An 18,569-nucleotide genomic window follows, 5' to 3' on the forward strand; every position below is an offset into this window, starting at 1 on the left:
TTCATGTGTATGGTGTCCCTATATCCCGAGAGGATAATTTATTCAGAGGTCCTGGGAACAGGTTTTTCCTTATCTCTACCTTTACTAGTCCTTACAACTCATACCACTGGGCCCAGGAACGCACAGATCCGTGAAACACCCTTGATGGAGTACTTTTGTGACGATATTCTAATAAAGCATGATTAATAGTTGTAAATTAGTATTATGTATTCATGCAACTAGTTATTCATTCGCTATTGTAATGCATGGCATATGTAAAAAAAATGCAAGATGGAACAGCCATAATATATATATATATATATATATATATATATATATATATATATATATATATATATATATATATATATATATATATATATATATATATATGGTGCATGTCTGTAATGAAATTGTCAAAGGAGATGGTTTATTTTGTTGCTACAAGATGATTAGCACCAGTGAAAAATTGCAAATAATATTTGATATAAAGTTGAAAAATCTCAGATTTTTTCCCCTCCTGGTTTGGTAAGAAAACTTTCATGAGATTTATTTTCGAGTATATTTTTCATTTGTTAAAACCTTTTTCATAATTAAAAAGTCTGTGAAACAAAAACATCTCTTTCAAATTATGTGTACTGCACCAAAATAACACTGGAGAAAAAAAAAAAAACATTACAATTACTGGGACTCACTTGAGCAAAGTCCCTATTCCATGTCATTTCTTTCTCTGGCAGTCTGGTCTCCGCATCAGTCTTCAGAGTACTACACTGTATTCATGGGTGTTTGGACACTTCCCCCATGTTCTTAGTGTTCAACATGCAGGTTAAGCCATAACAGAAAACATGAAGGATCAGAAAACTGACACTGCCAACTGGTAATACTCACTTCTCTCTCTCTCTCTCTCTCTCTCTCTCTCCTTATAACTATTCTATCCCTTCTTTCCTTCCTAAACCCTTATTTACACCAAGTGAACCAGTTTGATTCAATTCATAAGGAAAAATTTGACTAGTGATTTTGAGTCTAAGAATTCTTAGTCATATTGTCAGAATCAACAGCTAGTAGTGTACAGGCTGCCTTTGATGAGTATGGATGTAGGCATTCACTGAAATAGAGGTGTTGCTGTGGCTGAGGGATAGTAGGCCTGGTGATTGTGTTTACTGATGTCTCACACAGTTCAAACATATGCAGCCATTCTGTTTTTTTGATAAAAACTTCAATTAATTTGTGCATTTCATTTAATTTGCAAATATCTTTCCATAAAGTAGCTATGGCATCCCAATCTTAGTGCATAGGATCATAAGGATTATACATTGGACATCACTCTGGTACTAAATTTATCAGGTCTGAAAACACAATGCTCTCTCCTTGGCAGAAAGGCTGACTGATGAAAAATGTGTCCAAGTGAATCATTGACTTCCCTATATCACACTGAGAAATTAAACATTGATCTGATAAATAGGTGGCCAGTCAGTCTCAGGAAGACCTCAACAGCCTTTGTCAGCAGACTGCAAAAAGGAGAGGTTATCCTGAAATAAAACCTGCTCCCCATAAGAGAAGAGCATTCAGGTGAGGAAACATTTTGCCTCGAGCACATGTAAACTGTCTGTAGGGAAAAATAAGATACTAAATAAAATTATGAAACAAGGGTTTCCAGTCCCTTTCATAAAAGGAAAAAAAATTACTCAGTGGCATTTATTATTTATTAATAATCTAGAACAATTCTATATACAGCTTCCTTTTCAAATAATTTTCACACTGGTATAAAGCAAAAGTTGCTGACTTTGAGTGGATGTTTTCTTACCAACATCTATACTTTAATTTCCACCCACACATGATCAAATTCAACAAGGTTAAATATTGATAGAGCAAGTGGTGTCAAAATGGAACACTTTACATCAGCACTCCTCACTGCCTCAACTGTGGAATCCAACGTCATCAGAAAGACCTGGTCCTTGGTGGAACTTACATGCTGGCCGCAAAATTCTCCCCCTTCTTGATGCTACCCTTCAGTTCTGGGAGGGCATTTTCAACAAGTTTGGATTCAAAATCAGTCAGTTTGCCCAAGCCAAGGTTCTTCTCCATGCCATTGGGACCCAGGAGGAGAGGGGTTGAGAAATAGGTGGCCTCTGTTATGCTGGATCTGAGGGAAAACACGTGGTAATGAAGCCCTACAGCAATCTGATATTAGCCCCATCCACAACTTTTCTGCAATAATGTCATATAACAAAACCAGCTGGTGGTGCAGCCTGCCAGGAGTACCCACCTGACATATGCACACTCCACTACACCAGCCTCCCCATTAAGAGCACGGATCATTGAGAAGGCAAATCTGGCACCAGCATAGGCCATGGAGAGAGTGGCAGATCCTGCTCCAGCCTTGGCCTTCACCACCTCTGTGCCAGCATCCTGTTGTAATGGAAGTGATAAGATGTATCTAATAACTATGATAACAAGAGAGCTTTAGATTATTTCAGTGAAACAGGTCAGAGTTACACAAATTCCCTTGCATTGGAATTACTACAACCACCACTATGACTTGCCTGGATCCTCTCTGTGAGTGCCTTCAGCTGGTCTGCTGGGAACTCAACAGAGGGTGTGGCTTGAGAGATGAGAGGGATGATGGTGACTCCAGCATGACCTCCAATAACGGGGACATTCACTTTGGTAGGATCGAGACCCTGCAGTGACACAAATAATCACATAAATCACAGCATCACAACGAAAGGTTCCAAACATAAAGACATGACAACACCACATTTTTCAAGTCTACTGGTACTGGTACCTTGAGCTCTGCCACAAAGGTGTTTGCTCGCACGATGTCAAGTGTGGTCACACCAAAGATGCGGCTGCTGTCCACACCAGCCTTCTTGTACATTTCAGCTGCAATGGGCACTGTGCTGTTTACCTGGAAAACATCATGGAAATTAAAGCCTCTGATCATCTAATTAAACAACATGTTGCATTTAAAATTGATCAATGACTCTACAATACTTAACATTTTTCCAATGCAGAAAAGCTGCACAGATAGCCACCACTGAAGGAAGAAGACTGATACAGGCATATATGCATAGTTCCTTTTAAGGTGACGATGATGACTAAGAAATATATAGAGTGAAACCTCAGTTCACAAACATTCTTATTTCCAAACAAACTGGTTCAAGAACAGATTTTTTTTTTTTTTTTTTTTTTTTTTTTTTTTTTGCAGTTCACAAACATTCTTATTTCCAAACAAACTGGTTCAAGAACAGATTTTTTTTTTTTTTTTTTTTTTTTTTTTTTGCATCAGTTTATGAATGGTGTTTCGGTGTGCAAACATAAACACCCCGCCAAGTCCCTTAACCAGCAAGCATAAGCACACAGTTGTGTTTTGGTGTGCCTACTAGCAAGTCACTGATTTCAAGGTCAGATGCCTTCCCATCTGTTTGAAGGGTGGTTAGCCCTGGATCCCTCCTACTCCCTCCCACCTTCAGTGCCTTTATATCTAGCCTGCCACTTCTTACTCTGACTTTGACTTTCAGAATGGTTGGAAAGATGATGATTTGAGAGGAAGACAAAATCTTGCCTTGCACTAAGCATACTTTAGCTAAAAGGAAACACTGGAGCATATAAGTCTGTGTAAAAGGGATTTTTGTGCTACTCATGAAGGTTTAAGGAATGGATTAAGTTCGTGAACCGAGGTTCACTGTACGAGTATATTCATATGATGACACTAAATCCATAGCACATAAAAAGTTATGCTATCTTCCCCATTTCTTAAGTATCATTTTTTGCCTGTCTAGACACAATGACAACCATTACAGATCCAAGATTTAATGTCCAGTAACTCACCGGGTTTGAGATAATGCAGATCATGGCACTGGGACAATTCTCAGCACAGGCCTTGGCAAGGTTGGCAACAATGGAAGCATTAGTGTTGAACAGGTCATCTCGCGTCATACCAGGCTTGCGGGGCACTCCAGCAGGGATCACCACCACCTCACAACCCTTCAGGGAGTCCTATAAAAGACACACTGCTGTATTTAACATTACAACATCCCTCTATGCCAAACTCAAGTTATATTTTTACAAAATCTATTCCAAACATAAAACCCAGGCATGCATAATACTACAAAATTTACAACATTCTGCAAACCATCAAATTAAAGATAGAACATGGAAATACAGATTGCATTCCTTGATCCACTTGTTCAGGTTCAGGTTCAAGTAGATAAATTAAGAGCATGAAAAACAATATTAGCAATGTGAACTAAGAATGTTGTGCATTTAATGGATATACATACATACATTCATAAAGAACTATCAAGTAATTTTCTTGTGGGCACAATAGAGAGTTTAAAGTGTTTAACTGGATGCTTACAGCCAGCTGCTCTGGTCCCACGTAGCCTGTGACTTTGGCTGGGGACTCGATGTGGGAGAGGTCAGCAGCCACGCCTGGAGTGTGCACAATATCATACAAGGAAAGCTGAGTTACCAGGGGAGAGTTCTTCAGCAGCATGGAAAGGGGCTGGCCAATCCCTCCACTGGCCCCCATAACTGCAACCTTTCTTTGTGCCTAGAGAAAAGAAATAAGAATACTAATGATAATAATAATGATAAATTAATAATAATCAAATAAATAATTACTAAATAATAATAAATAAATAATAAAATAAGATAAATTTATTATATATGATACAGAACAATTAGATTTTTTTTAGCTTTAATCAGTTTGGTATGCCCCCCAACTGTTTTAGACATTGGAAGTCACTACCTGACATTTCAGAGAGAGAGAGAGAGAGAGAGAGAGAGAGAGAGAGAGAGAGAGAGAGAGAGAGAGAGAGAGAGAGAGTCTAATCAACACCAGAACAAGTGGATCAAGGAATGCAAAGATAAGGTAAGGATGACAAGTGAATGAGTAAATGCGTTCAGATATTAAGGTGAGCTAGCTGAAGGAATGAAATGAGAGAGAGAGAGAGAGAGAGAGAGAGAGAGAGAGAGAGAGAGAGAGAGAGAGAGAGAGAGAGAGAGAGAGAGAGAGAGAGAGAGAGAGAGAGAGAGAGAGAGAGTCACTAAGCCGGAATTCTTAATGTAAACCCTTGTCTTCCCGTCAAGGTCACCGTGTCTTCTGTGACCTTGCCCGCACCCCTGTCAGTCAGTCTCCGCGCCAGCCCTAGACTACATACCTGATGCTCGCAAACACCTCACAATAAGGCACACATTCCTTACTGACAATCGATGCGTAAATTTAACTCCACATCACTCACACCCATATTTACTGATTGGCGTGTTTATCTCACCGCATTTGTTGTGGAGAAGTTTTTGGCACACTGTCCGAGAAGAGAAATCTGGGGCCTGGCGAGTCTGGAGAACATGGTAGTGGGTTGCTTTTGCTTGAGGTGGTGATTGAGGACAGCTGACGATGGAAGGGAACACCGGCTGACTGAAGCTGCCACCTGGCCCGTCTAGGATTGAGAACGGTTTTCTTCGTTTTACTTGTTATATTATTATCACTGAAAATCCTGAATAATAATTAATAATATCATTCATTTTTTTTGTTTGCCATAAGGTTTATTTTGTAGTGGAAATTCCTTAAGAAGAAAATAATGGAAAAATGGAAGCAGACATCTATTTTTTTTCTTTATTTTTTTCCTATTAATATTTCTGAAAATTCTGAACAATATTAGAGGATTTCATATACTTCTCTAATGGTAGGTCCCTGCTATAAGATTTACTTAACAATGAAAGTTCCCTAAAGAGAGAATAATGACAAAAATGGAAACAAGCATCTACGTCACGGGAAGGCTCCGCAAAAAGTAATTTATGAATAAAGCTGCATGACATTGAATTTTGAGTGTGTCATTATATTCACCAATCCTTATATGTAATATTATAAGAAACTCACTCTCATGACTGCATTTCACACTGCATGGCAAACCCTAATGCGCTAAAGGGGGGAAATTCAAACACGTTCGTATGTAATACCACTGGGTCTTTCACATTACTTGTCAAGGCACACATGCGAAGTGTCTATCAATTGTTGAATAAATTATCTAAGATCCCCATGTCTTATGTTATGAGTAGCTACATAGTGATCAGGGATAGAAAGATCTCCAAATGTGACCTCAGAACCTGCCAGTCATTAGTCCGAGGTCTAAGGTGGTGTTCTCTGCTTATCCAGTCAAGAATTTCATCAAGAGCTCATTGAGATTGACCTCTGGTGAGGCCCTCTTGTTATGAATGCATCCACCACTTATTTAGCTTTTAATTCTATTTCATTATGACTGAGTGAGTAATGCAAGTCATGGGGTATGCACCTGTAGCTCTTGCAGTTTTATTCAGTTGAGAGAAAGTTTAATGGTGAGTAATCATAAAAAAAAACCTTGTAAATAATTAAATAAGTGAATGAATACAGATAAATATATTAGCAAACAGATTCACATTCACAGAAAACCCTAAACATTATTTCATGGATGAAAAAGAACCAATAAATATCTAAATTTTATATTCTTGATGAGACATGAGAAAGATGAAATACACAGCCATTTTTAGATTTGTTACAAAGCAATGGATGTCATCATAGTATTCATGAAATAAAAAATAACATTATGAATAGTGAAGGAATCTTAAACAACTAGGCTATGTAGTACTTTGGCTTCTGGACAACCAAAAACATTTCCTTCATTCTAAAGATGCAACTGGATAACAATAATTTTTAAAAATAAATTAAAAAAAATTAAAAAAATATAAAAAATACTGAATACAATGTAGATTTCATCCTGTATTCAGTTTGTATATATAAATTTCTCCCTCTTTCGATCCCACAATAAGAGAAAATAAATGTTACTGTACACTTAAGGCACTTAATACTTGTGAGCTTCCTGCAAATTAGAGGTTGTGGGAACAAATCAAAACACAACTTTAGCAAGGAATCACAACCATAACATGATCTCTATTCCTTAATGAAGAAGGGGAGGGGGAGGAGGAGGAGGAGGAGGAGGAGGAGGAGGAGGAGGAGGAGGAGGAGGAGGAGGAGGAGGAGGAGGAGGAGGAGGAGGAGGAGGAGGAGGAGGAGGAGGAGGAGGAGGAGGAACAATAATATGAAGAAGAAATATGCTGGAAGAAAATCCTTGCTGTATTTCTATTAAACTTACACAAGTACATGAAAAATGCACATCACTTAATAGCATGCTTTACATCAGCTGTTTCCAATGCAGATTCATCCAACTCATTCCTTAGCACCTTACAAAAATATGGAAAACTTCAGTGAAACCACATAATTACTTAACATTACCAAGAGGTTTTCACTTGCAATTAACATATTTGTGACATCATGTATGTACTATGCGGAGCTTCTGATTACGAGATCCTCACACAACAACAATTTGCAAAACTATACATCATATACATATTATGGTACAGTGTTTCTTATTGCACAAGAACCTGAAGACTGAGGATGCACATCTTATATATCATTGCAGCTTCTTATATCACAGGACTGGGTTTAAATTGTATTATTACTGGCTTCTTCATTGCAGCTTTGTATAACTGTACAATACAGCTTCATCTGTACACATTAAGTTTTGATAAAGGATATCTGCAGTAAAATAAAGCATAACAAATGGAATAAGTAAACAAACTGGTGAGACCGTATGATGTGAGAAGGTAAGCGTGACATAAGTTGTAGCTGTGCGTTGCCCTATTGCTCATCTCTGATTCATGAGCCTTTCAGCCTGTGATGGGTGGTATCTTTTATCCTGAGACACAGGCCACTGTGACACCCAGATCTGTACAATTTACTTTCCCCAAATACCCATTCATAGGCCAGCCCAAAGGAAGGATGAACAACTGGATGAGTTGTGCATTATCTGCTCTAGCCTGGAGCTGAACTGGGACCTGCAGATTCATAGCCAGGCACATTACCCACAGCATCTCATTCTGCATCAATGCATGATTGAAAATGTGTTCAGAAGTAGGAAAAAATTGTTGATTGTGTGTGTGTGTGTGTGTGTGTGTGTGTGTTTAATACATGAACTATTAAACAGCACTACTATTAGAGGTTCCCTATCTGCCATATAAATGTTGTTTAATATATATATATATATATATATATATATATATATATATATATATATATATATATATATATATATATATATATATATATATATATATATATATATATATATATATATATATATATATATATATATATATATATATATATATATGAATGAGACTCATGCACATGAAGTGCTCCCAAAGTTTTTCTTCACTCACAATGTATACATGATCATAAATACATACTATAAAACAAACTGTTCACTAGGCATGATTAATGCACTAGCTATTACAAAATAATTAACCATAATATACCTATCAACAATGCTTTTCAAAATAGAAAATAACAGAATAAAAAAATCTGTGTATTTGATAATAAGGGAATGTATAGTATATATATATATATATATATATATATATATATATATATATATATATATATATATATATATATATATATAATTTAAAGCACTTAAATCCATAACAAACAAGAACAAAGATGTAAAAACCAAAAATTTGTTTAGATAGAAGGCATAAAGAAGGAACCGATAAGGCCACTACAGTGTTTCAACTTTGCTAATCATTACCTTGATTGGTGGAACCTGAGAACCCTGCCCATGTTATTTACAGGGTATAATGTATCAATGAAATGTCCAAACTTTATAAAGGAAAAATGTGGCCACAAGTGGTCGTCTATTTTATAATGCTACATATTGAGGCCTCTTCCTCTATTTTTTTATACTATACAAAACCATCTTTCTTTGATTTTCACAACTTGAGATGACATCAGATTACTGCCATAACATGAGTTACTTTTGTACCTTCCAACTCTTATCCTCAACTCTAATGAAGAGCATGTGCAAAAGAGTTAATTAGGTAAAAGAAACTTTTTATAACTGACATCCTAACTCATATTTTCCATTCATTACTTTCCTTTGATGCCATTAAAGGTGTGTCACAGTGGCTAGTAAACCCTTAACAGGTAGGGTCTCATGTTCATCTCAAAAAGACCAGCTCATGGCTGTTTATTTACTAATTACTATTCCAATAGACTACACGCTTGGTCTTCTCACCTCAGATCCTTTAAAACTAAAGAGATGAATTCTAATCTCAATTTTCCACAATACTGGGTTAGTTACCAATCACATCTGAATTACCAAGCCATGAATAAATACTGCACCTCCATGAATATAAAAACCCAGTAATTAAGTAATGGACAGAGTACAATGTGCCAGATATCATTAGTCATTTGGCACTATGGTCTAGGAATGAAAATGTCAAGCAAATAAACATTACAAATAACTAAATGTGTCAAAATTCAACATTAATTGCCACAGCCAAGTTGGAAATCCCGAGTGTTCTCTTGTGACCTCTAAGTTTTCAGTTCTATGTCCATCACTAAAGACCAGCTGGCAAATCTTACTGCCCTATCACTGCTACATCACTCATCCTGCTGCAGTTCAACCACAACAGGCAGTGACAGGTCACTACAGATTTACTCAGAAAGGATATACTGAAATGTCACAGCTATTTTCTGAGTCATTTTACAAAAAAAAAAAAAAATTAATAGATTCAAATATGAACTATACTGAGTAACTTGGAATCTTTTTGTATACAGTAGCTGCTCACTTCTCCATGCTGTGTAATCTAAAAGGCATGGACTAGTTGAGTAATTAAGATATCATTCACTTTGTAATCACAGAAGAGCAATCTTTTTTTTTCTCATCTCTTAAGCTTGACATGACAGTTTCCACATGCAATGCTGCTAAAACTCATCACATTAAACTCACTTGTCACCTGCCACCACTCTTCATGAATGCACAAGCTTTTACAACTACACAATTGAAAAACTCATAATATTAGATTTCTCACAGATGATGTCATGATTTTTTCCAATTATGCATGTTACAAAGTCTAAACACTGTAATATTCGGACTTAATTCAACCTTGAGTGATCCACATCATCAGTTTCCTCAATATAAAGACATTTTCCATTGTATTTAGAGAAGTCATTGACAGGATATTCAAATCATACAAGTCTTCAGGAACAAAATCATAAAGGCAACATGTCTGCAAAGTTCCTAGAGATCAATGGCATGCATGTTGTGGAGTACAAAAATCATTAAATGATTGAAGGGATTGTTGGTTAGGCACAGTTATAGTAACTAAGTGGCCAAATCAGTGTGTATATGTAATGATGGTCAAGAGAATGGCTACTGTATTTCTAGAGGTCTACTGTCTCTCAAAAATTATAAGGAATATATCAAGCTGACACATCTTATACCTCTTGAGGCCAGTTAGTCCACATAAACTCCTTTGGTGGACTAGGATGTTGTTAATACAGACTAACACTTCACTTGCTTCCTGAGGCCTCTGGCGGAGGATTGTCATACTGGGCATAACTCAGCCTGGTGCCGGCCAACTCAATCAGGTAGCGGTCAGGATTGTCTAGCCAGTCTGAACTGTTCACCTTGACCTTGCGGCGACTTTCAACATCCTTCACTTCCCTCTTCTTAAGTTCTTGCTGTGCTTCCCTGCAGCACACATGCAAAAAAAAAAAAAAATAAATAAATAAATAAATAAATAAATAAATAAATAAATAAATTTATATTAGCTTTAAGCATCAATAATGAGGTGTTACATGAAATTCTGTGTTTATAACCTTACTTTTCTTGGGTTAGGACACTCTGTGAAAGAATTCTTATATCACACAAAACACATAGCAAAACAAATCATAGGAAGGTATATCATAAATGTTAATATTTCACAGCTTTCTGAGTCATACTATAAAAAGATCTTTATATGGTGTAGACACTCGCAACTTAAAAAATCAAAGGAAGGAAATGGGCATCACTAACTTTGCTTCTGAGGTGCTGCAGCCCCACACCTCCAGTGACTTCAGCTTGTAGGGGATCTTTCGGTAGGTGACCAGTGTGAGGTTGAGGTCCAGGGTGAGAGCTCGATTGGTACTGTCTGTGCCTACTTGTAACCCAGTTGGGAAGCCACGAGATGTCACATTGAAATAAAGGATCTTGGCACCACCTGGAATGACAGATGATAATAAGTAAGCATCCTGAAGCTGTCTCAACTCACATGAGGATCTGAGCCCAAATTCCAGAGCTGATATGTAAACTCATACTAAACAAACAAGTAAACAGAGATATGTGTACTATATCATAGTTTTTCTTTTCCTTTTTTACAGGTTCCTTTTTTTTTTTGTCTATTGGATAACAAATAAGAGTTAGGTAACCTTACTTTCAACAATCTTGTACTCAGGAGTGAGATGCAGACAGAGGGCTTGCTCACCACCCCAAAAGTGTTTGGAGTCCCGCCACTCCTGGTCACTTGCCACACAGAACATGTTGTCACCTTCTGTTGTGATGAACATGAGAGTGGCACCATGGTAGCCAAACACATGATGCTGCAACCTGCACATACACCCATCATTATTCTTCTCTTCTCACAGTGCTAAATACTTCATTACCACTCACTAATTCCAGCAAATCCAGGTCCTAAGAGTATTAATTATGATGAAAGTGTAAAGAATTAACAATGCATTGCAAAATGGTCTTTTCAACAATCAAATGACAACTACCAAAAAATCAGTCCACTACAAATTTTTAAATAGAAACTCTGGAAAAAAAATTTTAGTCTTGCTTATCAAATGCTACAATGACTCAGCCTGAATGTAACCTTCCTTCAGTGGATGTAGTCACCTGTTAATGCTGAGACCATGCTCATCACTGTTGTACAGAGGGACCCAGTGTGTGGGACTCACAGCCAGGACCTGAAATATAAAATCATGCTATTATGTATAAGTGAATCAAACTAAGATAACCAAATACATGATAAAAAATAAATATAGGAAAACTTAATCACAATAAGATACAATGTTACATCACTTCAATTAACATCAAATGATACTGACAGGTAAGAAATGTGCCCACCATTTTATCGATGAAAACATGAGGGTCAAGGAGGAGATTGTTGGAGGAGGGATGGGCCCTGTTCTTCTCTGGCTTGGTATACAGGAGGGGCAGGGAGCAAGTCAGTAGCCATATGAGGGCAGGGTGGAGGCTCACACAAGTTGACTTACCCGGACAGTCCAAGATAGGGGTGTCCCGGTCATCCTGGGAAGGAGGGAGAAACACTAAGAAAGATGTTTATGCAATGTCTTCCAAATGTATATTGACAAACTGTTGGAAGAAAAAATATTGCAGTCTGTGAGGGAAATTAAGTGGCATAAAAGGATGGGGAGAGTATCAAGGAAGCAGGATAAAAATATAAAGAGAAAATATAAATAAATAAATAAATAAATAAATAAATAAATAAATAAATAAATAAATAAATAAATAAATAAATAAATAAAATAAATAAATAATGTAATAAAAATAAATAAAATATTAAACTTACCAAAACACAATACACATATACCTACATAATACATATCATGTGGGTATTATGTACTATGTTATATGCAATGGTTCCCAGCACTAAAAGCAATGTATGAAAGGTTTATAAGCATTTACAAGAAAGAAGATTGAAAAGCATAGATTTTTACAATTTCTAGGCAGGACAATGTTTGGAGATGGTGGTAACATGAAAATATGACTATGTCTTCGAAAGGTTAGTCATTCAGGAAAAGTGTGTCAAATATCAATGAAAGGGTTTAAACATAACATAAAAAAGTCAATGAAAATCAACCAAAAAGATATCTGATACAATAATTACAAGCCCTTTCAAAAATTCTGCATTGCTTCTTGTCATCTGTGTCTCACCTCCGCCTCCTCTGTATTGTCAGGGATGGTGCGGTGGCCTACTGTCAGTGTGTGCATGATGTTGCGGTGGAGCCACATCAGTAGGCGGGGGCAGTGCTGACACAACCAGCTGTGTAGGTACTTAGTGTTGATGCTTTCCTTGCCGTGCATCTGTTGTGAGCAGAACAAGGTGTAGGTTTGAGATGAGCTCTCCTGAAGACAGCATTGGGTAAATTAAGATGCTCAATATATAAGGAGTGTTCCATAAGAGTAAAATTCTGCAGGGTTTTCCAATTATCCAAACTTCACAATGTATGAAAAATTACAGAAAAGTTTAGTTTATGACACCACTACTGGCGTTTCTTTGGTTAAGTTCTTATAATTATTTTTAAATGCTCCTCTGCATGAATGGAAAGGGAAAAGCTGCATAAAACACAACCTACTGACTTGTGCTACACAAACATGAAGTGTGTCAATTAATACTTGAAACTTCAGTTATAATTAAATTAATGAAGTTTTTGCCACATCAAAGTAAATTTTTTATCTATCCACTCCTTGTCTAAGAAAGGTAACTGACGGGATGATACAAGAAAGAAGTTGACTACCATGAGAGCAGCCAAGGAAGGGCAGACCTGAAGCTCAGCCAATAACTCTGGTTTATAGCAAATCAGCAGCATTTGGTATTTATAATCAAAGTCACACCACATCACCAATCCAGCTCCTTGAAATAAATGTCACCATCAGAATTCAAAACTTAAAGGATCAGATGAGTGGATGAGAACATTAGGAAGGTGCCGATTAATAGTAGGTCAGAGTAGCCAAGTAGACAAGTAAAATCTTGGTTTCCAACTCTAATTTCACTCACACAAGGAGATACAAAGACTAAAAGGACTGTGACAAATAATCAGAGCAACCATTACTGACACCACCAACTCCACAAAATAACTAGGTAAATAATGAACATAAATGAGATGACTCACTGCACCACGGACTACTGCCATCAGGATGTCATCAGGCACGCAACACGTGTGCTGGCTGCAGGTGGAAACTTGATGGGCAGCGGAGATCAAATCAAATACATCACCTTTACTAATTTTCTCTTGGTCTCCTGCATACAACTGAAATTTTTTTTTATAATTAGATTAATAAATAGTAAAAATCAAGTATATAAGCAAATAAATAAACGACTAGATACAAGCATATTTTATGTGAACTAACACAACAAAATAAACTGAGTAAATACACACTTTTATATAAAACTCCATCTGTTGGGAGTCAGTGTGGAGAGCCATCAAGTGATTAGAGGCAGCTATGAAGGCAGCACTGGAGAGGACATCACCTTTGTCCACAGTACACTGCTCTCCCTCAGAGGTGGTTGGGGAACCACCTGCTTCTTTCTGCCAGTGCTTCATCAAATACTGGAACAGCCGTTTTCCAAGAGGCTCACTGTACTTAGTCACGTACTTCTGCAGGGAGAAGGGATCTTTGAATGCTGTGTTACAGGAAATGCTCCAGGCTTATATAACAGCCATTGCTGACTGGTCTACCTAAGTGATTTCTCATATTGAATACATGAATGTGTTTGTAGGAGTAAAAATCTTTATTATACTAGAGCTAGTGTTGCATTTTGGCCATCTAATTTCCTGCCCTTAAACTGATGGCTATATGACATTTCTCTAGATTTACAGTTAGGATAATTTTACAACCAATAAGTAATTACAGGAAGCCATGAATAGGCTGGAACATGAATTTCTTTATATACCCATAGATTCATGAGGCAACAGCAGTAAGACTACTGTTGCATTCATCATTATGTTATTTGAAATCCTTTGTGCTACTGATATCAATCACAGCATGCATCAGGAGCCTCTTGCCTTATATGTAACAACAATGAGATAATAGCAATGTAAATGTTGATTTAAAAAATATAATAAAATGGTTAATGGTAAACATCTTACATTACTTAAAACAAAAAACATTAATTGCAACTTACAATGAAGACATTCCTTGTAATGCCGTCAACATTTTCCTCAGCCAGCGATTTCCACACCAGGATCTGTTGACACAACATATCAACAATGAAGCTCAACTTAGATTGGGGAAAGGCAACAATGGAAGAAAAAAAAATAAATAAATAACTCTTTTACTGTGTCTGTAATACCATATAGGAAGCACTGCCACAGCTACAGGAGGGAACAGTGGGCACATGCCCTTTCCCATGAATCTGGTGCCCCTAAATGCTCCCTACTGGCCATAGCTACCATATACTTCTACCACACATATTCTTTATGTACTCCCTCACACTGAGTTATAATCCCCAAGGTTGCCATCTGTTGAGAGATACCTCGCTATGCCTGACAGGAAGTGCTCATCTGTGGACAGCAGAGTGCATATCTACAGATGTGCAGCCTGAAGAGGACAGTGAAGGGAAGACATCATAGCTGGCTGTGGAACCTCCCTGTTGCTGGAAGAACAGAGGCTAGGAGCCTCTGCTGTGTACCTGAGGGCCAACTTGAGGAAGGACTGCTTGAGGAAGGACTGCTTGAGGAAGACATCTTGTGGCTGTGAGGATTATCAGTTGCTGGGAAGTGCAGCTGAGAGAGACTCCACCGTGTTCAGCTGCAGCTCCTGTGTTACGCATGGAGATGTGTCTCATGCCTCCACTCCTGCGTTCGCCTCATGTGTGGTAGGGTGCCAGGTTCTTGTCCTTCTGGATGGCTGTGCTGAGACTTGTAGTGGTGTGAGGCCTGCGTGCTCTGCAGAAATGTCTGAGAGACTTTGGCCGGCAAGCATGTGCAGATGGTGTATGTCACACTTAAGACTTTATGCTCTGCCTGGTGTATTTCTGCCTGTAATGACCTACAAGTCATGAGATAACTGTGCCCCATTTTTTAGTTATGAAATATATGCCTGTGCTGTGCATGTAGTCCTTGCATGGGTCCTTCTTGCTTCACACTCCACTACTACACTGATCCCTTTGAGTTGCTTCCTTCTGCATCATGGTACCTGGTGACAGAGTGAGTGCTATCCTGACTACTACTCCATGTGAGTTGCTGCCTGCCCAGATAAGAGTGTTGCTGGTGGCTGGTTGGCTGTGGACAGCAGTGAAGTAATGGGTGCCACAACAATATTTATAAAACCAAGGCACACAATGCTATGATTGATGCAAATGACTTCATAAACATGGCTCATCATTGGCTGTCATCCTTGGCAGACAACACAGTAAGGAGTAAGGATGGCGGCCCTACCAATGTTTGCTGCCCATTCTCTAAAATACTCTGAATTAAATAAAATGAGCAAAAGTGCAGGAATTTACCTGAAAATGTCACAACATCAAATGCTCAGAATTCTACAAGTCCCAAATACTCTTCATGTGCACTTCAAAATGTGTTCTCATTCCCTCTTGGAAACATTTCTTGGTCATATGAAGTTATGAGTCCATGATGAATCTATATCAGGAAGGTGCATCAATTTGTTCTACATGCTCCTCTAACTCCTTACAGACTGTACTTCTACATTTCATTTATATTAGATGAATTAGTGGACATAGTGACAATGTATTGCACCTCTCACAATTTATTTGATTTTTTTATGATTATCATAATTTTATTTATCTATTTATTTATTTATAATTTCATTTTATTGTTACTATTTTTACTTATTCATTCTCTTTTGCATGAAGAAGAGGAAAGAAAAGAAAGTAATTTATGCATAAGTTAGGGATCTCACCATCCATGTATTCTGTAGCAGGTAAAAAAAAAAACAATATTTCACTTTCTGGGTCTGACTTAAGGTAGTACCTACTACTACTACACACACTAAAAAACTGTCATAAATATGACAATTTACTGACACCTGTAACATGCAACACTGCCCCAGTAAAAGGTGTGGTACTATTTCAGTATCACTACAAATTCACTTCTACTTTTGTGACGTGTCTCATTGGCTGGAGCTCCTCTTCTATTTTGAACCCCATATATACATGTCGCAAATTAATAATAACACCATCAGTGATTTTTTTTTAATTTATTGGCCTTCTTTCAAATGTGTCGTCATTACGTTAGGTCAGGTATGGTTAGGTTACGTATGATTAGATTAGGTATGGTTAGGTTTGGTATGGATAGGTTAGGGCTGGTTTGGTATTGTTTGGTTTGGTTTGGTTTGGTTTGGTTAGGTTTAGTTTAAGTTAGGTTTGATTTGGGGGTATTATAATATATATTCATGATCTCAAACACACACACACACACACACACAGTGGTGTGTACCTTCAACGTCACAAATTGTTCACTCCTGAGGTATTATTTTTTTATCAAATTTACCGTTAATGTGGGTTAGGTTTAGTTAGGTTAGGTTTAGTCAAGTTAGGTTTAATTAGGTTTAATTTGGTTAGGTTAGGGTTTTATTATAGTTTAAGCCATTACACACTACGTGGTAATAACCTACCTCATTTTGTTCTCACTATTCACATCATTTCTAATGATTACACTACTTGTCGGAAATTAATAATAACGCCACAATAGGCCTGGGAATGCACAGCGCTCTCAACTTTTTCTAAGTCCACAGGTAAACATAAATGGTGTACTGTTGGCTGAACTTCAGTTGTTTAATGCTTTGAATTGTGGGTAGCTGCTGGATAGGATCACTGTGTCTATAATTCCTCGGGCCAATCACGTGCTACCACCACTTAACACCACGAGTTGCACCAATAGGAAGTCTCTATAAGTACCCATAAGCTGCGCGGGCAGGTTAGGTTAGGTTAGGTTAGGTTCCCCACAGGCCCCCAAGCTTGCTTGAGGGATTGGGGGGCTGTGGGTAGAGATTGGGGACATTGGCTTAAACTATAAATTTACCTAGGTTAGATTAGATTTAGTTATTGTTTATATATATATATATATATATATATATATATATATATATATATATATATATATATATATATATATATATATAAAGAAAAAAATTATTTACGACAGAAACGGTTACTAGATTCATTCAAAGCACATCAAAATCTACTAGAAAATATAGTTTCCTCCGAAATAGTTAAACGGGTGAAAAAAAAATATCAATTTACCGGTTTGGTTTGGGTTGGGTTAGTTTGCGTTGGGTTGGGTTGGTTTGGTTTGGTTTGGTTTGGTCCGCCATATGGAATTTGTTGGGAAACTGGAAATTTACCAAAGGTAAAAACACTATCAGAACAAATACCTCGACTGATGTCATTTCGTATTTCAGTGCCAGGCCAGGCAACTCTCTCCAGATTTTGTCTGTGGCACTGCCCTGGGGCCCTTGCTGGCTCTTCCGTGCACTCTTCATCCTTTCGCTCGCTCTCACACTCCTCAACTGAATATTTAATCCTGGACACAAACACAACATACACGTCATACATATTCTTCTACCCAACCACAACAAACCAGAAATAAATTACCTTTGCTAGCTTGATTAGAAATTCTGGAGGTGTGTCCTTGGCAATGGTCACCTGAGGCCCGCTGGACCACTGGAACCCCCTGCCGCTGGTCTCCCCTGCTGCTTGCCCCTGTTGGAGGGTGGAAGTGGGCTGGTTGCCCATTGTCTTGGAGTTGGTGCCAGCCAAATAGTGCAGAAGTTCCTGTAGCCTAGAAGCCTTCACCACCCTGCGGGACAAAGGACCGTGCCTGCGCCCTTCGCTCACTACTTCCCCAAAGCGATTCATTCTAACACGTACTATATTTTCCCTCAGTATATCGTACGACTGCCAGTTTGATTCGGCCTTTCACTTTATCGTTAGTGCATTGGAGTCAAGGGTCATTAGTAATGATT

General features: G+C 37.8%; 2 protein-coding genes across 3 annotated transcripts; both read right to left on the reverse strand.

Annotated features, from left to right (window-relative positions):
- Positions 1 to 1,668: 1,668 nt before the first annotated feature.
- LOC135110505 (malate dehydrogenase, mitochondrial-like) lies at positions 1,669 to 5,426 on the reverse strand. Its single transcript, XM_064022881.1, has 7 exons — positions 5,259 to 5,426; positions 4,340 to 4,534; positions 3,811 to 3,978; positions 2,765 to 2,887; positions 2,523 to 2,660; positions 2,246 to 2,388; positions 1,669 to 2,122 (listed from the first exon to the last, which is right to left on the reverse strand). The coding sequence occupies exons 1-7, from the start codon at positions 5,331 to 5,333 to the stop codon at positions 1,945 to 1,947; spliced, it is 1,020 nt and encodes a 339-aa protein (XP_063878951.1). The 5' UTR covers positions 5,334 to 5,426; the 3' UTR covers positions 1,669 to 1,944.
- Positions 5,427 to 8,463: 3,037 nt separating this feature from the next.
- Positions 8,464 to 18,462, reverse strand: LOC135110508 (uncharacterized). 2 transcript variants are annotated; one of them, XM_064022885.1, is made up of 10 exons: positions 18,199 to 18,462; positions 14,770 to 14,832; positions 14,024 to 14,242; positions 13,757 to 13,894; positions 12,798 to 12,947; positions 11,967 to 12,149; positions 11,736 to 11,806; positions 11,275 to 11,447; positions 10,878 to 11,061; positions 8,464 to 10,553 (listed from the first exon to the last, which is right to left on the reverse strand). In XM_064022885.1, exons 1-10 carry the CDS (start codon positions 18,460 to 18,462, stop codon positions 10,373 to 10,375), a joined length of 1,626 nt encoding a protein of 541 aa, XP_063878955.1. In that variant the 3' UTR covers positions 8,464 to 10,372. The 2 variants fall into 2 exon arrangements, with proteins under 2 accessions (XP_063878955.1, XP_063878956.1); XM_064022886.1 differs by lacking the exon at positions 18,199 to 18,462 and adding an exon at positions 17,979 to 18,127.
- Between the last annotated feature and the right edge of the window lie 107 nt (positions 18,463 to 18,569).

This window comes from Scylla paramamosain, chromosome 20 (assembly GCF_035594125.1).
Source record: "Scylla paramamosain isolate STU-SP2022 chromosome 20, ASM3559412v1, whole genome shotgun sequence".
NCBI lineage: Eukaryota > Metazoa > Arthropoda > Malacostraca > Decapoda > Portunidae > Scylla > Scylla paramamosain.

What these genes read in the sequence shown, in the direction of transcription:
- LOC135110508 (XM_064022885.1), bottom strand. Translation starts at nt 18,462, where the DNA reads ATGAATCGCTTTGGGGAAGTAGTGAGCGAAGGGCGCAGGCACGGTCCT. An exon ending in CATGGTCTCAGCATTAACAG is followed by an intron (nt 11,448 to 11,735) that starts GTGACTACATCC and finishes GTGTATGTGCAG; the next exon opens with GTTGCAGCATCATGTGTTTG. An exon ending in TGAGTACAAGATTGTTGAAA is followed by an intron (nt 11,062 to 11,274) that starts GTAAGGTTACCT and finishes CTGTCATTCCAG; the next exon opens with GTGGTGCCAAGATCCTTTAT.
- LOC135110505 (XM_064022881.1), bottom strand. Translation starts at nt 5,333, where the DNA reads ATGTTCTCCAGACTCGCCAGGCCCCAGATTTCTCTTCTCGGACAGTGT. An exon ending in TGGGACCAGAGCAGCTGGCT is followed by an intron (nt 3,979 to 4,339) that starts GTAAGCATCCAG and finishes TGTCTTTTATAG; the next exon opens with GACTCCCTGAAGGGTTGTGA. An exon ending in CCTTTGTGGCAGAGCTCAAG is followed by an intron (nt 2,661 to 2,764) that starts GTACCAGTACCA and finishes GTGTCACTGCAG; the next exon opens with GGTCTCGATCCTACCAAAGT.